Source organism: Microcaecilia unicolor, chromosome 8, assembly GCF_901765095.1.
Source record: "Microcaecilia unicolor chromosome 8, aMicUni1.1, whole genome shotgun sequence".
NCBI lineage: Eukaryota > Metazoa > Chordata > Amphibia > Gymnophiona > Siphonopidae > Microcaecilia > Microcaecilia unicolor.
The window spans coordinates 224,225,662-224,242,337 of NC_044038.1; the positions used below are offsets into that span (position 1 = coordinate 224,225,662).

At 41.0% G+C, this 16,676-nt stretch overlaps 1 protein-coding gene across 1 annotated transcript in view; it reads left to right on the forward strand.

Moving 5' to 3' along the window:
- CDH22 (cadherin 22) overlaps positions 1-16,676 on the forward strand; it is a 426,692-nt gene that overhangs the window by 127,697 nt on the left and 282,319 nt on the right. The window contains exon 2 of the mRNA XM_030212813.1: positions 9,894-11,204. Within this exon, the coding sequence (XP_030068673.1) occupies positions 10,953-11,204 (252 nt within the window). The 5' untranslated portion in view covers positions 9,894-10,952. The remainder of the gene's footprint in view (positions 1-9,893; positions 11,205-16,676) is intronic.

Consider the following 16,676-nt stretch of genomic DNA (forward strand, 5'->3'; position numbering starts at 1 on the left):
TCCCACGCAGCCTGTGCTATAATTATTATAAATGTTTTGCATAATGTGCCTTCTTTTCTTTTCTTTGCAGTCATAAGTGAAAGGAGGAAGACTAAAAAGGGAATTAAAGGGGAGGGAAAGTTTTGTAAAGAGGAAGGTCAGGAGAAAGTAGATATCTTAAATGCATTTTGCTCAGGAGAGGGTAATGAATCCAAAAAGAAAAAGCAAAGAATAATGAACAGCGCCATGAACGCATTACCATTTGCTAAGAAGGTGGCATTCAGGGTACAGGCACAAATGAAGGTTTATACGGTTATGGGACCTAGTACCCAACATAATCAGAAGTTAAAGGAGGTACAGTAACATCTCAATTATCTGACCTAAATGTGACCGATCTATTGTTGGATAAATGAAAAGTCGGATAATACGGAAAACAATGGTAACCCCTCAAACAATGCAGAAACAAAGACAGTGAAAGCAGGGTCCCTGCTCTCAATGGTGCTGTTTTGCAGTAAAAGTAGGGTCCCGTGTTCAAAAAATGCAAAGAGAAGCTGTGTGACATCATCCGGGGGGGGGGGGGGGGGGGGGTCTTTCGGATATGCCAGATGGTTGGATCAGTGAAGGTCAGATAATCGAGACTGGTACTGTATTGGACTGGATCCCTCATAGCTTAAATTTGTAGTCAAATGGAATTCCAGAGCTGTGGGAGGGGGTGGGTGGGTCAGTGAGAGGAGCAAGGGGAGAAGAGAGGCCGGATTAGACAGCAGAATGACTGTTCTCTGCTTTTCTATGTTCATTCCTTCCATCGTCTTCCCTGCAGGCTGTTTGGGAGGGAGGAACTGGAGCAGACACCTCCATTGTAATAGAATCTTAAAGGATGCAGTTGTATAAATGGTTGTTTAGATGTAGACACCCTGATGCTGTAAGGGATATGCCTATTCTATAGATTCCGTCTATATGGCTGGTGTGACTGTGGGCGGGTAAATGTAAGGTTATATTATGTTAGTATTTTGTGATGGAATCTGTGTGTCCACACAGCACTGGAGTCTCTAAAGAAGACACCCACTTATAGAATTGTCCGGCCGGGAATAGCCGCTGACTGGTTAATTCTCTTGTATACAGTGGGGGAAATAAGTATTTGATCCCTTGCTGATTTTGTAAGTTTGCCCACTGACAAAGACATGAGCAGCCCATAATTGAAGGGTAGGTTATTGGTAACAGTGAGAGATAGCACATCACAAATTAAATCCGGAAAATCACATTGTGGAAAGTATATGAATTTATTTGCATTCTGCAGAGGGAAATAAGTATTTGATCCCCCACCAACCAGTAAGAGATCTGGCCCCTACAGACCAGGTAGATGCTCCAAATCAACTCGTTACCTGCATGACAGACAGCTGTCGGCAATGGTCACCTGTATGAAAGACACCTGTCCACAGACTCAGTGAATCAGTCAGACTCTAACCTCTACAAAATGGCCAAGAGCAAGGAGCTGTCTAAGGATGTCAGGGACAAGATCATACACCTGCACAAGGCTGGAATGGGCTACAAAACCATCAGTAAGACGCTGGGCGAGAAGGAGACAACTGTTGGTGCCATAGTAAGAAAATGGAAGAAGTACAAAATGACTGTCAATCGACAAAGATCTGGGGCTCCACGCAAAATCTCACCTCGTGGGGTATCCTTGATCATGAGGAAGGTTAGAAATCAGCCTACAACTACAAGGGGGGAACTTGTCAATGATCTCAAGGCAGCTGGGACCACTGTCACCACGAAAACCATTGGTAACACATTACGACATAACGGATTGCAATCCTGCAGTGCCCGCAAGGTCCCCCTGCTCCGGAAGGCACATGTGACGGCCCGTCTGAAGTTTGCCAGTGAACACCTGGATGATGCCGAGAGTGATTGGGAGAAGGTGCTGTGGTCAGATGAGACAAAAATTGAGCTCTTTGGCATGAACTCAACTCGCCGTGTTTGGAGGAAGAGAAATGCTGCCTATGACCCAAAGAACACCGTCCCCACTGTCAAGCATGGAGGTGGAAATGTTATGTTTTGGGGGTGTTTCTCTGCTAAGGGCACAGGACTACTTCACCGCATCAATGGGAGAATGGATGGGGCCATGTACCGTACAATTCTGAGTGACAACCTCCTTCCCTCCGCCAGGGCCTTAAAAATGGGTCGTGGCTGGGTCTTCCAGCACGACAATGACCCAAAACATACAGCCAAGGCAACAAAGGAGTGGCTCAGGAAGAAGCACATTAGGGTCATGGAGTGGCCTAGCCAGTCACCAGACCTTAATCCCATTGAAAACTTATGGAGGGAGCTGAAGCTGCGAGTTGCCAAGTGACAGCCCAAAACTCTTAATGATTTAGAGATGATCTGCAAAGAGGAGTGGACCAAAATTCCTCCTGACATGTGTGCAAACCTCATCATCAACTACAGAAGACGTCTGACCGCTGTGCTTGCCAACAAGGGTTTTGCCACCAAGTATTAGGTCTTGTTTGCCAGAGGGATTAAATACTTATTTCCCTCTGCAGAATGCAAATAAATTCATATACTTTCCACAATGTGATTTTCCGGATTTAATTTGTGATGTGCTATCTCTCACTGTTACCAATAACCTACCCTTCAATTATGGGCTGCTCATGTCTTTGTCAGTGGGCAAACTTACAAAATCAGCAAGGGATCAAATACTTATTTCCCCCACTGTATGGCTATCTGGTCATTTTCAGTGACACTTAACTGGTTAGTGGCACTGAAAATAACCACTTAGCACCGAAGTGGAAGCCAACTACGTCGGGAGCATTCCAGGGGCGTTCCAGGGGCAGAGTCTGGTGAGCTTCTAATATTCAGAGCTAACCAGCCATGTTTAGCACATAAATAAGAGTGAATAAATAGTTGTCCTATCTTCGGGGCCCTTTTACTAAGGTGCACCGAAAAATGGCCTGCGCTAGTGTAGACACGTGTGTTGGGCACACGCAGGTCCATTTTTCAGCACACCTGCAAAAAAGGCCTTTTTTGCCAAAAATGGACGTGCGGCAAAGTAAAAATTGATGCTCGTCTATTTTGGGCCTGAGACCTTACTGGTAGTGGTAAGGTCTCGTGCGTTAACCGGGCGGTTATCGTCAGCATGCATACACTGCCGCACGTTTTGGACGCATGTCAAAATTAGAATTAACGCCCGGGGCATGCGGTAGCCAGGCAGTAGTTCTAATCTGGTGCATGTTGTGAGTCCCCATGGCTGGTTAAGTCTGTGCTTGGCTTTTAAAAACCAGAATTTCAATGCCGAAGCCAGCACAGGGCCCAGTGTTGAATTTCTGGTTTTAGCACTGGCGGTGGGTTCACAATTTTGTAGAATCTGGAAGTATCTGTATTGCTTCTGAATATCTAAGGATAACAGCCTTATACATTTATTGGTGGTTGGTGAACAAATTACTCAGTTTGAAAATTGACCCCTAGATATGTTTTGGATTTTCATCACCAACACTAGATGTCTGGAGAGCTTTGAAAATCTCTATCATTTTATACATATCTGTTACTATTGATGCACAGCTGGAAAACTGAAAATATTTTGACGGCATATTTTGTTTTGCTTTCAGAGAAACACATGTGAGGTTATATCATTTACAGTTCTGCCAGAATGTTATCAGTCATTGACTGCATTCATTCAGTCACATTTCAGATGATTTGACTGATGCTCCTGTTGAGGAAAAGTATTAGGGTCATGGGAACTGCATTTCATCAGAAGCATTTCTAACATTTTTCATTTGAATTATGGCCACATGGAGTGCAAATGTGGAGGGGTGGAAAAATGTATCCTAACCCACCATCTCTTCTCGTTGTTGTTGGTGAAACAGGTGGGGGGAGCAGTGGATGAGTCATGTTGCACAGAGTACGCTGCTGGTGTGACCCCTCTGGATCCTCTTACTTTTTCTCTAGAGATCTCTGTTTGAACTAATGATATGGATTTTAAGGGAACCCCACTCATTTCTTAAAGATTTTGGGGGTCCTTTTACTAAGGTGCACTGAAAATGGCTTGCGGTAGTGTAGACGCGGGTTTGGGGCGCATGCCGATCCATTTGTTAGTGTGCCTGTAAAAAAGGTCTTGTTTTTAAATTTTTGCCGAAAATGGACACAAGGCAAAATCAAAATTGCCATGTGTCCATTTTGGGTCTGTGACCTTACTGCCAGCCATTGACCTAGCGGTAAAGACTCATGCGGTGACCGGGCGGTAATGACCTACTCGCATCAAATGCCACTTGGCATGCGCCCGATATGCGCATCTGAAAATAAAAATAATTTTTCAGATGCGCGTATCGGACGCGCGCCAAAAATGAAATTACCACAAAAGCCACACGGTAGCCAGGTGGTAGCTCCATTTTGGCACACGTAGACGCTTACTTGGCTTAGTAAAAGGGCCTCATGGTGATTTTTTTTTCAAGGCTCTGAAGCCCATGGTTTATTTTAAATGATGACCCACCTATAGAATACATTTACATTACATTTCCAATGAGTGCTTTGCTAGTCGTGCACAATATTAGAGCAGTATGTATTTGCTGCCCAAATAACATATTACTGCTGTTGCCAGAAGGAATCGCAAAGGATAATGTAATTTAATATTAGCAAGAGCAACAAATTAGCATAAATATCAACGCAGTGAACACAGTTCCATTATTGTCGAGGCTAGCACAGTGCCTGTGACTGGAGAAGTGTAAATCACTCATTTTTTTTTGCATGATGCGTGTAGGCTGAATGCGCTGACTGCACATGGACTTGTTGATGAGAAAAGACCCTGCCTTTTGTGTACTTTTATAGACTGGTAGTGATTTTTGTCTTCTGCAGTAGAGCGGTTTTTCCATTTAGGACCTGCTTTCAAAAACAAACAATTTCTCAAAGCCGTGTTAGAGAGAGAAATTCCATTGAGCCATGGCATGTGTATCTTACATGGACTTACATTGTCAAAGTACTGCGAAATTGTTGTAGAATTCATAATAATGCTAACTAAAAGAGGAATGATTACAACATATGGGGAAGCAGAATAATTTCCAGTGATCGGACAATGTTTTTAGAGGAAAAAAAAAATATTGGTGGGTGTGAGGGAACAGCTGTATGCTAGTGAAGGGGCGCTATTTCACCAACATTGCACTGATAACCACGTTGACATTTGGGAAGGAATTATTTTTCAGTGCTGCAGGATTGGAAGCGGATGTAGAGAGAGCTGCTGGGGATCGGAAGAAAGTTGGATTGGATGGGATGATTAGGGATCGTCGCCCAAGTAGTGAGTGCCAAGGGCACAGAAACATTTTTTTATTATTATTATTACATTTGTACCCCGCACTTTCCCACTCAAAGCAGGTTCAATGCGGCTTCCATAATAATATTGATTCAAATTGTTTTGAAAGCATAATGATCTTAATATCATATGCTTATATTGAAGAGAGGCTTGAATAGGAAGAACTTTGCACACAGCAGACCAGATAAGATTCCAGTAATTCTAGGAATAATTACAATTAAATAATATATGTTGCAAGGTGCCTCTTGACCAGCAATTTGGAAAAGTGGCCAAATCAATATGGTGTGATCTAATAGGTGTTTAATAAGTCCTGTGAGCTAAGAAGTACACACATTACTAACTGTATCTAATATCCAGAAATGACAATGTTAATCAAATCTATGCAAGCCACATTGAGCCTGCAAATAGGTGGGGGAATGTGGGATACAAATGCAATAAATAATAAATAATATTCGCAGACCCAGAGGAAGAGATTATCAACCAGAATGCCTCCCATTCCTTCTCTTGAAAGGTGTAATTTAAATCTTTTTGCCATGAACCTTGTAATCCACGCAATCATGTATGCGTGATATGTTTAAGTAGTTTATAAAAATGGGAAGCAGTGTGCAATGTATGAGAAAAGAGGGAGATGCAGAAGTATGTTGTGTACCCTGAATTCCTGATTTTTTTGGAGTGTGATAGTTGAAGCCATCGATAGAAAAAGGAGTTGGGAAGAGCAAAGCTTGATTGTCGTTTACCAAAGTTTTCCAGAGTAAAGAGGTAGTCTTAAGTCTGCTATTATCAGAAGAAAAGGTAGGTTCACTGTGTGGGTTAGTGCAAGAACATAAGTCTCTAATGTCCCAGATTACTACTACTACTACTACTATTTAGCATTTCTATAGCGCTACAAGGCGTACGCAGCGCTGCACAAACATAGAAGAAAGACAGTCCCTGCTCAAAGAGCTTTCAATCTAATAGACAAAAAATAAAGTAAGCAAATCAAATCAATTAATGTGTACAGGAAGGAAGAGAGGAGGGTAGGTGGAGGCGAGTGGTTACGAGTCAAAAGCAATGTTAAAGAGGTGGGCTTTCAGTCTAGATTTAAAGGTGGCCAAGGATGGGGCAAGACGTAGGGGCTCAGGAAGTTTATTCCAGGCGTAGGGTGCAGCGAGACAGAAGGCGTGAAGTCTGGAGTTGGCAGTAGTGGAGAAGGGAACAGATAAGATCCCTAGAGCCTGCCAATGGGCCAATGTCACTTTCTTTTTATCAATCAGAATGCATGGATTATACCAGATGGAGTTCTGTTTGGCTTGAGACCAAGGTTCCCATTTCCCCTTACTTCTTTTCTACCACCAGTGCTGCTGTCCACCTTTATTACAATTTCAGAAGCAGTTATTAGACAGGGATCGACCACCGAAGTGGAGAAACAGGATCTGCTATGAACAGAGCAAATCTAAGATAGGGGAGTAGCGTGATCAACAAGACTCTTCCAAAAAGCCAAGGAGACGGAATGAAGGAATATGTTTGTTATTCTACGTTAGAGTTGGACTCGATTTGGCACCACGTTTCAGCAAAAGTGTCTGCCTCAGGAGACTAAAAAATCACAATAAAAACTAATAAGTGCAGTTACATGACTATATATTAACATAAAAAGTTTAAAATGAGGGTTGAAAATTACTGGAGAAAAGTAGCCTGAATTATTACTTTGAATTTGCCACTATATAATCTTCTCTAAATTCTTTACTCCCCCTTTGCCTTTAATTGGGGTCTAAGAAAGGTTGTAATTATTATAATTTTATATTTTATGGTTTTCTTTTATTATTCCATTCTGTTAAATATTTTCATTGACAATTAGACTAAGTGAAATTTTTGGAATAATATGATATTGATTTCTACCTGAATTGCTGAACAAGGTTTATCCTTGAAAGTGTAATAATTTAAAATTATAAATAAAGAAATTAAAAAAAAAAAAAATGAGGATTAAAAATATATATAACAAAGACACATATTTGGGAAAGCGAAATACGAAAGCGTCAAACCCAGAAGAGAGAAACTACACTGGCTCCCACTAAAAGAACAAATTGCGTTCAAAGTTTGCACCCTGGTCCACAAAATCGTTCCCGGGGAAGCCCTGACCTATATGTCAGACCTTATAGACTTGCCTACCAGGCATGCAAAGAGATCAGCATGCACATTCCTCAATCTCCATTACCCTAACTGCAAAGGACTAAAATATAAATCCACATACGCGACCAGTTTCTTATACATCTGCACGCAGCTATGGAACGTACTACCGAAGGCCATAAAAATAACGCAAGACCTAACTATCTTCCGAAGGCTACTGAAAACAGATCTGTTCAAGAAGGCATACCATAAACACCCATCTTAAACACCTTAAAATAAGACTTTACACGACTTAGACATAATTGAAATCTTATCACTTGACTGATCAACCTCCTTACCACTAATGAATAAGCATAACCACTTCAATCTCTATGTCGAATATGGTCTCTCCATAGTCGATGACCTAAAGAATGATACAACCCAATTTTGTACTCAGGAACGTTCATGTATTACTATAATTTATTCTTCCAATTTCTTACTCAGGATCTTTCATGTATTACCATAATTTATTCTTCCTTAACATATATATGCACATGATATATATCTATACCATGATCTGTTCACGTATGTTTTGTTACATGTATGTTACCATGTATGTTTGCAACTTAACACATTACCATTTGTAATTCTGTTACCCGGAAATGGCAACCGCCATTACGGCAAATGTAAGCCACATTGAGCCTGCAAATTGTTGGGAAAATGTGGGATACAAATGCTACAAATAAATAAATATACATTTTGTGTGTAGAGACTTAAGTTGACAAGGAGTCATGATTGAGCCAACATAAGTCACAAAATAGATTAGAAATTGCAAAGCATGCTAATAAAATATACTTATCTAAAAGATATTAGATACAAGGAAGCATGTATATAAAAATGTATATTGCTGACACACATAAAACTGAATGAACAGCTAACCTTTTATATAGTTGTAACTTCAAATTTAACTGTGAAGCTGTACAGAAGGCAATAAAATTTTAAACTTTTTATGTTAATATATTTTTGTGTAATTATTAGTTTTTAGAGAGATTTTTTAGACTCCTGAGGCAGGCACTCGAAACACGGTGCCGTGTTGAGTCCATGCTTAGTGTGATTCTATAAACTAAGCCTAAAGTTAGGTGTAGCTTATAGAATATGCTCACGCACCATTCTTGTGATGAAAATTTAGGTGCATCTATTTAGTCCACCTAAAATCAGGCCTAAATACCTGCGCCTAACTTAGGCACAAATTGGATGTATTCCATAATAGTGCACATAGTTTTTTTTAAATGCCCACAACCCACCCATTCCATACCCATGGCCACACACCCCTTTTCAACTATGAGCAATAAAATTTACATGCACCATGTTATAGAACATGCCTAGAAAGTTGTGTGTATAGATTCTAATTAAAACCAATTAGTGCTACTAATTGGTTAAGTACCAATTATCAGCGCTAGTAGGCTTGTTAATTAAGTTGTACATGCAATTTGGCCTTGAAGCCAAATTAGTGCTCACAACTTAAGACGCCATTTATAGAATTTGGGGGTTAGGGGGATAGAGTGCATTCTTTAAGAAGAGCATGCGCTCATAATGACATTCACTGTGGAACAAAAAATGAACCAAAAAACCCCAACATGAACATATCCTATAAATGCCAGTCACTGCAGTGAAAACTGCACGAGAGAGAGCTGGTGCAAGGGTGCTGGACATCCTAGGCAAACCTTCAGCCTTATATCCCATCTCAATTAACTTTCAGACCTCTAGTCTGCAGCCCTCCCAGATTTTGATACACTCAACAATCATGATCATCATGCAAACGCAATATGTAAATGCGGGTTAAAGTAGATAAAGATGGTTCTTTCCATTTATGTGACCGTCAGGATCTATTGTTTGCTTTCACTGCAGCAGGTCTGTGCTGCTCCCGAGAAGCCGCTGCCCTAGGGCTCCGCCTAATGGTTGGGCCATCCCTAGTATGAGCAAGCAGGAAAGCTGTATAACGTGCCATTATATGCAGTGTAAAAACTATGGGGTTGATATTCAGTCAGCGGTGCTCAGCATTCTGTTGACCACCGTTGTGCCAGGAAATTCAATGCTGAGCCATGCCTGGGCTTCGGCACTGAATTTCCAAGTTTCCGGAGCCAGATACACTGTAGCCAGTTAAGTATGATATTCAGCACTTAACAATCTATGGGCCATTGGTTAGTCCTATTTATACAGTGACCCTGGCCAGTTAAGTGCTGAATATTGGCATTTAACTGGCTGACTCCTCCCCCCACTAAAATAACCGGTTTTGATTTAAGTGGTAACTAGTCGTTTTCAAGTGGCACTAATATCGCTTTGAATATCAACCCCTGTATAAGAGACATCAGGTAGAAAGAGATCACAGGAGACTGTACAAGGAATGAGAGGAATGGAAAGGGAGAGGTGAAATGAAAAGATGGGCAAAAGCCATGCTGAGAGAGAAATGAGGAAGATGTGGAAAGGGAATGAAAGTTGCATCATCACTAACGAGCTCTCTCTCTCTTCCTTTCAGACTTCCAGCAATGACTGCCCAGGACACACTTTCTGCAGCTCTGAGTGACATGACGGGCAGTCTGAGGCCACAGGTGTCTTTGAGTAACCCAGACCTTCTCCCGCCACCAGAAATCCGGGAAGGGAAGCAAGCGATCATGCTGACTTCTCTGCTGGGTCCACAGTCTGCCAGATGGAATCTCAAACCCCAGTTCTGTGACAGCGTTTCCCTGCCATGAACTGATGAATTACAGCTGTCCCCAGAATGGGTCACTACAATTCAGTTCAGATTTAACTACTGTATGCCAAAGTCATTCCACGCGGATTTCCCTGTACAAGTTTTTTTTTTTTTTTAGTTTGAACTGTGACAGCTCCTTCTATGGGGTTCTTTGCCAAACCCATTCTGCTCTGATCAAAGGTCAGCTGGTGGGAAGATGGGAAGCTACACTTGCCGAAAAACCTGGACAGCTCCTCGCAAGGCTCTTCACCTCTAGAAATTTCCTTCAAGGGGTAGGAAAGTGTTGAGGATCTCAGTGTTGGTTCTATTGTTCCAGTATTGGAATGTAAAACCCTACAGCCTGGGGAATCCATACAATTCTGTGTTTAGTGGTTTGGAGTCAGAGGACACATCTCACAATGAAATCCACGAGACAACATGATATCAGATGAATTACTTTCCAGTTCCAGCACCACCTGGATCACAAATCTGTTACAGAAAAGAATTAATGTTATTGTTAAAATTTTATATTTAGTTTTGTTAAAATTGCAGTATCTTCTCAGGAAGGATTTCTTGTAGTTCCCAGCATGATCCATGCCATGTGATGAGTTGAGCAGTTGTCTGTTCTGTTCCCAGTGGCTGAAGGGTTTGGGGACAGCCCCTGAAAGTAATGTTGGGATGTTAATCACAGCCAACCCTCCATTCACAGGTGACAAGAACACCATGATGAGTGGGACCCCTTCAAGGAGAGGGTCAGGTTACCAGTAATGTACTGCTAAAACCTGAAGCAGTATCCCAGTGGCATCCCGTGAGCACACTGTCCTTGGCATCCATGGCCTTACAACATCTTTCTCCTGTGTAGTAATGTGGGATATGAGGAAGCTTGTGAAAACCAGTCCCCGGGGTTGGATGGTGATGGCACTCCAGGGCTATTTATGGACCCTGCTGCTGATTTTCTGCACCTTGAGGCATTCTGGAACAATGTCAGTGGATATGGAGCAGTCGCAAAACAGTTTGACAGCAACAGGCAGTAGTCGTGTGAAACGAGGCTGGGTATGGAATCAGTTCTTTGTGGTGGAGGAGTATACAGGGACGGAGCCTCTCTACGTGGGAAAGGTAATGTAAAACTTGCATCTGCATGCTGAAACTACGCTTCCTTGATATTTATTTATTTATTTATTTATTGCATTTGTATCCCACATTTTCCCACCTATTTGCAGGCTCAATGTGGCTTACAATGTATCGTTATTGTTAGATAATAGATTGGAAGATAGCAATTATTGTTACATAGAGAACATGCTTGACATCATAGAACTTAAATGATTGAATTAATCAAGAAATTAAACCAGCAGGTATAAGAGAAAAACAGTTCTGATTATAAGTAAAGTGGAGATGTGTTACACTTGCATTGGCTACTTTGTGGTATGCCTTGTTGAAGAGGTGGGTCTTCAGAGATTTACGAAAGTTAGTTCATAAATAGTTTTTAAGTTGAGCGGCAATGCGTTCCATAACTGTGTGCTCAAGTAAGAAAAGTTTGACGCATGCACTAGTTTGTATTTTAGACCTTTATAGCTGGGGAAGTGAAGATTAAGGAATGTGCAGGATGATCTTTTAGCGTTCCTAGGTGGCAAGTCTACCAGGTCTGACATGTAGGCTGGGGCATCTCCGTGAATGATTTTGTGAACTAGAGAACATACCTTGAACGCGATACGTACTTTAAGCTTCAGTGTGGCACTGAAACTCATTATCTGTCATAAGTGCTATGGTAGTTCAGACAAAAATTCCTTCAAGCTTGTCTCCAGCTGTAGCTAGTTGGGGTCACTAGGAACTGCCTGACAGAATCTCAACGATCAGATCCATGTCTTGTTGCTCCATCCCAGAGATAAGCTAATAATAGTTTATGGACTTGTCCAAACCCTTTAAAAACTATGCTATACCCAATGATTTGACTAGCAATGAATTCACAGCTTGATTGTACATTGAGTGAAAAAGTACTTTTTTCAATTCTATTAAATTGCTACATGTTAGTTTTAAAAAGCTCTGTCTTATCGCCTTTCCTGAGGGATCTTTCCAAGGGAGCTACTTTCTACTTTCCCATCTCTAGAGCAGTGCCGGTGCATCAGTTCATACTTCTTGTTTTACCACAAGGAATCCTCGTCATCCCAGGAAGGAATCACTTTGGGATCAGAACAATAATCTGTGTAGTAATCAGCGTAGCATAAGGCAAGGTTTGAGCTCAGGTCCCTTCATCAAGCATCGACTTACGAGAGTCAAAATACAACAACTTTGAAGAAAGTAACAATCATTTTTAGGAAGTATTTATAACTCAGGAACGGTTCCTCTGTTAGCTGAGAAATAGAAAACAGGGAACTTCCTACCCTGATCACACTCTGGGCATAGTAAATGAGAAAATATGAAAAAGACTGGAAGTGGGGTAAGAGAGAGTAGAAGAAACAAAAGAAGGAAGAGGAAAGTAGCCTAAGGGGGGAGAGAGGCCAGACACATTGGAAGAGTGAGAGTAGAAACAGCAGTGGAAAGAGGAGGGGGTTGGAGGCAGCTCAGGAGTGAGATGATCTCTTGTAGATGGGGAATGAAGCTGCCAGGGAAAAAAAAAAAGTGCTACCAGAGACCTTTCAAATAGAAATAATAGTCTTTTATCTTCTCTCAGCAGCAGCAGTTTTCTGTATTTTTATCTTTCCTGTGTGTTTTTCGATAATTTTTGCAATCTTTGCTTTTCAAAAGCTTATACACTTATCCTTTCTGTTCCCACTTGCATACATCATTTGCAGCATCAGCCCCTGCCTGAACCACATTCTTTAGATTAATGAGGGAGAGTCCAGGTGGGGGGGGGGGGGGGGCACACAGAGCAGGCAACTACAGTAGTTCACATAGTAACTGTGAGGGCACTGAGTTGAACCCATAAATTCTAAGCAGGAAAGATACACACTATCATATTAACAAGCTGTTGAGTACAGTGGGGGAAGGGCGATGTTTGACCTACACTAGAATTGCAGTTCTCAACTAAGACCTCAGCATACCATTGCCAGTCCAGTTTATAATCTTTCTATAATGAATATATTTGATATAATTGCGTAACTTAGAGACCCACAACATGCAAATATCTCATACATATATACTCACCACCGCATCACTGGTATTTGACTACCCCACAACCTGGATGAGCCAAATTCAAGACCCCTGATGACGCTTTTATTTTAATCTTTATTAATAAATTCAATTTTCCACTACAAAGTGTAAATAAGCAATCGGCATTATTTTACAAATGAAATTCAAGATACAATTAAATAATTGAAAGAAAAATTCTTAACAGCCTATTTGTCCACAAACAAAGAAATTGGGTTCCAAGAATTCAAAAATTCTAAAAGAAATTAAAGAATACTTTAGCGGTTGCTACCTCGGGTTGTCGACCCTAGCCTGCTTTTTAGGGAGGGCATACAACATTCACATCGGCTCTAGCATCAAGAAATTCTTTAAACTGTTTTGGGTCTACAAACTGAAACTGTTTACCCTCAAGCAATACATTACAGATACAAGGAAATCGTAATACAAAGTTTACTCCCAGTGCCAACGCTCTAGGGCGCTGCTCCAAAAAAGCCCTGCGCCTTATTTGTGTGGGCCTCGAGAGATCTGGAAAAATTCGAACTTTTGAACCCAAAAACAAGTTTTCTAAATGTCTTAAGGAAAGTCTTAAAACAGCATTGCGATCAGGCTCCAATACAAAAGTGACCAGCATAGTTGACCTCTGTGTAATTATTTCCAGTGAACTTTCCAGGAAGGAAGTAAGATTCATTCCATCCCCCACTACTGGGAGGTTTCCATCAGTCCCCTTCGGGTTCCATATATAATAGGCTCGTGTAATGGGAGGTAGTGAGTCTTTATCCATTCCAAGAATGTCAACCATATATTTTTTTACCATTTCAATAGGAGAAATTAAAGGAGATTTGGGGAAATTTAGAAACCTAAGGTTAAGTTTCCTAACCTGGTTCTCCAGGTATTCCATTCGCTTGTGCATGAAATTATTATCTTTAACCAATGCAGTCTCCAAATTCCCCATTTCTTGAAGCTCAGTATTCACTTTATCTAATTTCAAGGATTGCTGTGCAGTCACTTGCGCTTGGAGCAACGCAGCTTCAGACAAAACTTTAATATCACCAGTGTTTTCTTTCAATGTGTTCTGCATAGAAACCTGAATGCCATAAACCATGTCCCACAGTGACTCAAGTGTCACTACTGCTGGTCTAACCACGCCACTAAAGACTGGGAGAGATTGAGGTTGGGCCTCAGCTCGAGATAATTTTGAAACAATGTCTTGAGGTAATACCTGTGAGGCTGATTGAATTAGCTGCTGTCGGTCATGAGATCCACTCTCTGTAGCTGCAGACCTTCCCTCAAGCAGGTTCGGTTGAGCCTCTTCGGCTTCCGTCGCTGTTCGGGCTGCAAACAACTCTCTCCCAGGCTGAGGCGGAGCAATACGATCCACAGGGCTCAGGGAAGCCCCGTTAGGACTCTCGATCGCCGGCAATGCGTCGAGAGTTGCAGTAGGGGTCGAAGTTCCCCGAGGCCCCGGTTGTTGCTTTGAAAATTGCAAGGTCGTCTGCTTCAACGTTGGGATGGTCTCAGGAACCGAGGGATGTTCCTTAACCTTTCCCCTCCGCTTCCCCATCCGGAAAAACGAGGTGGCAGAAGCACCAACGGAGCTGAAAACCTCGACTGCCTCAAGAGCAAACACAGGTGCTTCCGCTTACAACGCCATCTTGGAACCTCTCATGCCTAAATTTTAATCACTCCCTGATGACGCTTTTATAGCGAAACATGAGCATGTTGGGTCCTGGTCGTATGGTGGAATACTATAAGAATTGGAGAGATTGAAACTCTAATACAAATGTAACCACAATTTCAAAAACAATATATATATCTGGAACACATGACACTGCTAATGGTGAAAATGGACAGTTTTGGATGTTGCTGACTGATATCATCAATGGTTATTCAAGATTTATCACTAACGTTACAATGGTTTGTTGAAAAAAAGGACAGAACTATTTTATAAGTTGGTGATTCAATGAGTCTGATTTGAAGCAAGGCTGAATCTTGTGGGAGACTCTGGAGCAGTGGATTAACACATGATTAAAGAGCTGTGATCACACATTGATGTAAAAGATTGCCAGATATATGCTATTTGAATGTGTATTGAAAGAGTATTGTGGAGAATTGTTTGGTTTTAAATGTATTGGTGTATGGATTGGTTAATAACTATGGGTTAAGGGAATGGATTTTATTTTAGGAAAATTGTATTGATTTAATAAAGAAATATATTTTAAAATGTAAAACAGTTACTAGTGAATAATTTATAATTAATAATTAATACATATATACTGGGGAGAGCCAGAAAATCAGACCAGGTTGGTTGCTTCCAAGGACTTGGATGAGAATCTCTGATCCATAGAGGCAGCTCAGTGGGTGCTGAACACCTCCAGTTTTGAGCAAGTTCCTACACTGTGTCAAGGGAGGGGTAATTTATATTGTTTGGCACTCCTAATCATTTTGAAATGTTGGCATCTATGCTCTAAGGCTGTATCTCAGATGTCAACTATACAAGCTTGACTGTATGCAGGAAATTATGCCTTATTCAAGCTGGTTAGGTTTTTTTGACTTCCATCTTTGATGTTCCAAGATTCTGGTAGATGAGCATCCATTAATCTAACATTCAGGACCCCCGTATTCTTCACCCATTCACTCAACTTTTTTAACCCTCTTCCTATCACTGTCTTCTACACTTCTCTTGAGCATGCTTAAATCCAGACATAGTACTGACCATCTCTTCTACTAGACTATTACAAGCATCCATCATCATCTCAGTGAAGAAGTATTTCCACATAATTCCTCTGTATCTCCCTTCCTCCAACTTCCTCCACATCATGAGCTATCATTTTTCATTTTTTTTTCTTTGGAATATTGCACCTTCCTGTTCTTTATTGAAGCTTTCTAAATATTTGAATTTTTCTACATATCTTCCTTTTGATTTCCTTCAGCAAATATGTTTTGAGTATCTTAAGACTCTTCAGATAAGGTCTATGTTTTAGGCATTATATCCCAAACGCAGCTGAGTCTGGTTTTCATAAAACCATTGATGATTATACATTTGATATATATATGCAATAGATATGTTTGAGAGCCAGTTTAATTTGCATATTTTGGTTACCTTGAAGACAAAAATTTGTTGATGTTCTTCAGGACCGAGATTGGGAATTGCTTCTATGGTGGAAATTACTTTGCAGATTAATTGAATCTAACAAGCCTTGGTTCTAGCTTTTAAGTGGGTGAAAAAGGTTCTGTATTCTCACTGGATATGACCTGAAACCAGTTTTTCATCAAGGCTTTTGCTAAATGTATTCTTCTCCATTACACATTCCTTCTTTGCATAAAATAGTTTAACAAGGGGTTCTCAACAACCACCTTTAATTGATCACTTATCTCCTTTCTCATATCCACCACTGCAAAAGAGTATGCCCATGTAGGTCAGATTTAAAGATAGGTAAATGCCATAGGATCTCATTTTACAATAAG